Genomic DNA, 6,028 nt, shown 5'->3' with positions numbered 1-6,028 from the left:
GGTAACTTACCAATGGTAACTTAACTAGGGTAACTTACCAAGGGTAAGTTCAACTTACCGGAAAACTGCTATGTCTGAGATGGCTAAAATTTTAAGTAAAAGTCTCATTCTTTGATCTCCGTTCTTCGTAGATCCTAATAGCCCTTCTGTATCCAAACATAAAACTTCAAGGGCTGGCTGATAGGCCGCCCAAACACCTTTGAAAGAAATAACCCGTTTATTTATACAAAAAATAGTTATTTTTATAAAACCAAACCATTCACCTACCTAGTGTGCACGATTCTTGAGATGGGGATGTTCGAAAAATTTCCTCGCCATCGAAGAATATATGATTCATTGTATGGCCTAAATTTCGATAAATTGAACAAACTTGATGAATTTCACTCAGGTGGGAGGGTAATAACCTTGGCTATGGGATCCGCTGATCACGAATCAGGCTTTTTTTTTTGCGAAAATGACAATAAAAACTGAGATGTCACGGGTCAACGTTGAAGTATCAAAAATGGGAAAAATTTGGATTTTTTTTATCTTTAAGGTTCAATAGGTGGTCACTAATGATTGAGATGGCATAAAATACACTACACTTTCAGTATTGCTTATTTTTGTTGGTGGAGTTAAACTAGTTTTTATAATGAATTTCCCAAATTATTTGTGGAAAATTCAATTTTGTTGCATTTAAATCACAATTTTCATTTCTTTTCAATCAAAACATCTGTCCTATTTCAATGACTGAATTCGATCAATTTTGACAATATAAACAATATCAATGCTGTTTGAAAGCGTTCTGGCCTGATTTGCGCATTGCTATACTGGCCGAGGTGAATGTATGTTTTCAACTCGCAATATAAAACGGATCATTTTATGAAAAACCAAAAGTGACATTCAATTGGGAAATCGTATAGAAATACACAACTCGTATAGAAATGTTGGAAAAACGCTGGACTAAGTGTCCATCGAGCTAAATGGAGACTATGTTGAAGAATAAAATAAAATTTTGCCAAAATTCAAGTCCTTTCATTTCCATTCCGGATCATTATCAAACCACGTAGTATCACAGCAAAAGCCAAATCAAGACTGGCTTAGTTAAAGTTCTACAGCAGGGATTTTATCGACCCATGAACAATTAAACGACTTTATTTTACATTTGTATTACCATTCCAATTATCTTTCGAAATATGAGATGATATGTTAAACTGAGCAGTTACTGAGGATTGAAAAATATTTAAAACAAAATAGATGAATTGAAAACATAAATGAAATTATTTATATTAATTAAAAATTATTATTTATCTCTTTCAAAACTGCTTTATGTAAGAATTTAATTATATTGTATTTTTTTTTTTTTTTAAATAAACCACCAAGGCGAAGGAACGCCGTTCGGTGCAGAGATTATTACTTATTGCTAAGAAAGTTTCAAAAATATTATAACTTTTGTCATTTTTCTGAATTTTTTACTTTTCCGCACACCTAGTGTAGGGAAGGTATTGTATTAGGCCAAAAAATTAAAGTCATCCCAAAACATGTTTTCTATGCATATTTAATGTAGAAAACACGATTGGAGATGATTTTGGGGCACATTAATGTGCGTCGCTGTGTGTGATGTGTCCTGTGTCCTGTGTCCTGTGGCGTGTTGCCAAAATTTGTTAACTCGATATTTTTTTTTCCAAAAACTCAATTCAAATTCTGTCTTTGCATCCTGCATTTGGGACTACTAGGAGACGTGCTGATTAGTTTTTGAGCAATGTCTGTTGACCGGTGTAATTTTTTTGGGTCCGAATGGACACAATCCATACATTTTACTTTTTTGATCATTTTTCAACCATTTTGGTGACACGATGGTTTCGTGCTCAGACATGAAATTCAAAATCTGACTTTACGGGATGATTGGGCGTATACATAGACCATCATTTCTGTTTATTCCCAAAATTTCGGTTCCATGCGGAAAAGTCAGCTTGCGTACGTAAGCCTCTTTATTCTTTAAGGGCTTCATTTGGTACTAAAAATGAATTTCGACAAAATTTGTGTTCAGAAGTAAATAGTTCTGAAAATCAGGATTTTTGTAAATTTTTATTGAAATGTTGCTCTATAGTGAAGGTATCCATTTTTGAGTTTGAATGAATTTTGATACTTAAAATCTTTATACCTTCCACAAAAATTCAAGAATATCCAAATTTTTCCAATTTTTGATACTTCGACGTTGACTCGTGACAACTCAATTTTTATTTTCTTTTTCGCAAAAAAAACGTCTGATCGTGACACCAAGGCTATTACCCTCGCCGGTAAAATGATTGAAAAAAAAAAAAAAACAGTTGGAAAATAACTAAATATAGTTGGAAAAAAAAGCAGAAAAAAAGAACTATTTACTCTTCCCGTCTCCTGTATTTCCAAAAATCGATATCACTTTCATTTTCGAATCTAGTGTGCATCCCAAACGTTTAGCAAATATTTCTGGTGTATTGACGCGTAATTCTTCACAACCGTCAAGTACCAAAAAACTTTTTTCGTAATGAATATTAATCGATTTCAATTCATCGACCGTATGTTTTAGCTGTCCATTTTTATTGGGAAATGGCATATGCGATTTGCATTCTGGTGATGTCCTAATTATGTACTCGTCTTCATTCGATGCGATTGAGGTAATTTTCATTTTTGTTGCCAAAAATCGTTCACTTGTTTGATTTTTTATTGTCGCCGTATGTAGTTGAGCACTACTGTTGGCCAGTCTGACCTGCCGGTGATTTGACACAAACATATCGTCCTCGCAATCTGATGTTGAATTCAACGCATCCTGTAAGTCAGCCTGTGAATTTATTGTCAGAGATAAAAATTCATTTCACTTTTTAAATAGAAATTTATTGAAATAGTTTTGACGCAATACTTTATGTCAAAAGTCGAACGAACAATCGAGAAATCGCATGTGAAATTTTAAAAATAAATAATACATCTAGGGAAGAGATGATTTTTTAATTGTGTAAATTAAAAGTTGATAATGCAATAGAATGTAATGATAAGAGTTTTGTATAAACTCAAGTATCGACAAACATTTATAGAAGCTTAATCGTAGTTTTAATCAATTGTAAACAAAACATCAATTTATATCAGAAGTTTATTGAACACTTAGTTTTATTATTCACTTTTCTTGTAAATTTGATTATTAATGTCTTATCGATTCTATTTCAATACATATTCAACGTCATCTTAACGTCTCAGTGGAATGTGATATTTTGAATTTTAAACATAATGCGATATAATCATCACTACTACTTACTACACTTATAAGTGATGGGGTTTCCTCGATTGGTTCCATAATCGAGGATGGAATTGATGGTGGTGCATTCGATTTGGAACTGAAACTTGTGTCATTGGTCATGACTGGTATTTTTTTTCTTCAAGTTCTCTCGTTAAAATTTTGAAATTTATTTTTTATACACTTCTCCACTAGTATCAAACCCACCAAACTGCATTAGAAAAGGAAAAAATATCGAACATTTACAAATTTAAAAAACACTACTACTATTGATTTGTATGTATTTTCATTGCACAATAAAGCGTGTCTTTGACCACAGAGCAGAAAGTGAAGTAACAGATATATGCGTCTCATTGCTATTAGTCACCAGTTGTCAATGATTGATAATTTCCAATGTTTTTATAAATTCCAAAGTTCAAATTTGCAACACATTTCAAACGAAATAATCATTTAGTGTGAAATACAATTTATACACTTAAAACTCGCCAATTTAAATTACGTATTACATTTGGTGACGATATTTTTCGTCGGCTTCGATGTGTTTCCGTTTATCATTGATTGTTTTTCAATCTTTATTTTATTGATCACTTTTCACTTTGTGATAATTATTTGCATATGCAAGATGGCGTGTAGCTTTTGAATAACCAAAATTTTGTTTTATAAAATTATCGTTTTAATTACGTTCGAAACGCTCAACAAATTTCACATTCAATAATGTCATCACCGAGTAACATAATTGTTTGGACATAACACCACTTTAACTTAATGCAAATAAAGCGTAGTTCTTTTCTCTACTCGATTCGAAAGGCGCGAACATATATGACAAAACTAAAAACAAACAAAACAAAAGAAAAACAACGAGAAGAACGAGATTAATTTTGGTGCTTGTTACTGAACCAGATGCGTTTCAATGTTAATGTATGAATGACATTGTTTGAGGACCGCGTGTATTGGTGTCTAGTTATGTTCATAAAGAGTAGGTGAAGAAATTTTATTATGAAATTTATATCACTTTATTTATTTACAGCTTACACATACATTTGGCAATGCACACTCAAAGCGCAAAATTCTTAATAGTATGGTTTTTTATTCAATCAATACACATATCAATGTGAGGTTTGTTTACACTAACATCATACGTAAATGGAGACAACAATCATAGCAAGAACAACAAAGAAATAAGAGTAAATAAGAAGCCTTTAAATTTCATTGGATGTATGTGTGTTTTTACTAATTGTGCAAGTTTTCAAAGTGGAAACTTATTACTCATACTCATATTTTTGCTAAACACATATAATATAAATGCTTCCGTTTTATTTGCGTTGGACGAAGTTGTCTATAACAATAATACACACACCATTTGACTGACTTCAACTTGCTTTGCGTCACGTTCACATTTATGATACTGGTATTTTTCACGCATTGAATGATTTTTGTTTCCTATTTGATTTATTGTGTGGTTCTATTTATGATGAGACTGGTAACATTTTAATCCTAATTTTTTAATGAATGTTCACAACGCACTTGATTATACATGAAGAATACTGCAACACAAATATACTTCTAAATGGTTTTCTTTGTTCTTTACCAAAAATAGGCTGATCAATTTTTCTACACAGATCAAATTGCATTCCACTGATGTTGATTCAAAACTTTTCGAAATACGATAAAATAACTTCTTAATTATTTTAAACGGGTTTTGCTCACAAAAATCATATATCTTTTTCTTGTTTTAACTCGGAGAAAAACAAGACTGAATTGAATGTGTCGTCATAAATTCATCTGTTTTTGTACTCACCAATATTTATATACTCGACAAATGACTTGTATCTACACATCAAAACCGTTCAACAGCACAAGTGTACCTATCATACTCTTTTTCCTTGAATTATTGTACTAAATCGACTGTTTGATTTTATAAGATTTATTGATTTCATATTTTTTTTATTGTTTTCCGATAAAATACAACGCACTTTTAATTGTTTCTTTGAAAATATGCAACATTTTTTTTCGAACGAAGAATAGGGTTTTTACACAAAATTCACGTGAAATCTAGTACAACATTTTATTTGTTCTGTTGTCAACAACAATGCTGATGTGTTTTATTTGTATAAAAAAACGTAAACAGTGGCCTTCAATTCGGTATTCAGTGCAACAAGGTGTCATTCGGGGTTGGTTAATACTATTTAAAAGCACGGAATTACTTCATCTTCATCAAGTAAGTCGATTGAATTTCCGGTACTCTTATTACCTTTGAAGAATAGTGTATAATCTTTGAAAAAGAAAAAAATAGCATTAGCCGGTATGTAGTTTTCATGTGAACTTTTATGACTATTGAAAACATGCCACATAGGCTATTTTGTGCTCACTACTTGTAATACTTACCTCGATTTTTTTATAGGCCATGAAATAGGCCATGTCATTTAAATCTATTTAATTTATTCTCAAAAAAACTGTTTGTTTTCTGTATATATGGTGATATAGATGAAAATCACCTGTTGCAAATACGTTAATTGAAATACGATAACTAACTTCTGTATATTTTCAAACTCGCAGCTTCTCCAGAAAAATTAATCATTCAAAATGAGGCAGTTGAAAGGTGGCAAACGTGACGAAAGCAGGAAAGAAAAAAAAGAACGACGAGCTCTCAATCGAGAAATCCAATCCCAGTTTACAAAAATTGTTCTGCCAACCATTATTGGAGTGGTTCTTTTTATTATTGCATATGTTTATTTAAAGACGCGTCCATTATGAGTCAGAATTAAACATAATATATAACAT

The 6,028-nt window shown here is 31.5% G+C and overlaps 1 protein-coding gene across 6 annotated transcripts in view; it reads right to left on the bottom strand.

The window, feature by feature from the left end:
- LOC116349866 (zinc finger FYVE domain-containing protein 1-like) overlaps window positions 1-5,170 on the bottom strand; it is a 15,468-nt gene extending 10,298 nt beyond the window's left edge. The window contains exons 1-5 of one of the 6 annotated variants that reach the window (XM_031781491.1): window positions 5,046-5,170; window positions 3,269-3,458; window positions 2,365-2,800; window positions 268-345; window positions 59-197 (exon numbers count right to left, since the gene is read on the bottom strand). In XM_031781491.1, coding sequence (XP_031637351.1) covers window positions 59-197; window positions 268-345; window positions 2,365-2,800; window positions 3,269-3,370 — 755 coding nt within the window. In that variant the 5' untranslated portion in view covers window positions 3,371-3,458; window positions 5,046-5,170. The other 5 variants (XM_031781486.1, XM_031781490.1, XM_031781488.1 and 2 more) reach the window with 5 other exon arrangements.
- Window positions 5,171-6,028: the final 858 nt, after the last annotated feature.

This window comes from Contarinia nasturtii, unplaced genomic scaffold (genome assembly GCF_009176525.2).
Source record: "Contarinia nasturtii isolate CC-2019 unplaced genomic scaffold, AAFC_CNas_1.1 Cnas_scaffold_3175, whole genome shotgun sequence".
NCBI classification, from domain to species: Eukaryota; Metazoa; Arthropoda; class Insecta; order Diptera; family Cecidomyiidae; genus Contarinia; species Contarinia nasturtii.
Note: the sequence above shows the minus strand (reverse complement) of the source record. Positions and strands in the feature narration are given on the sequence as shown.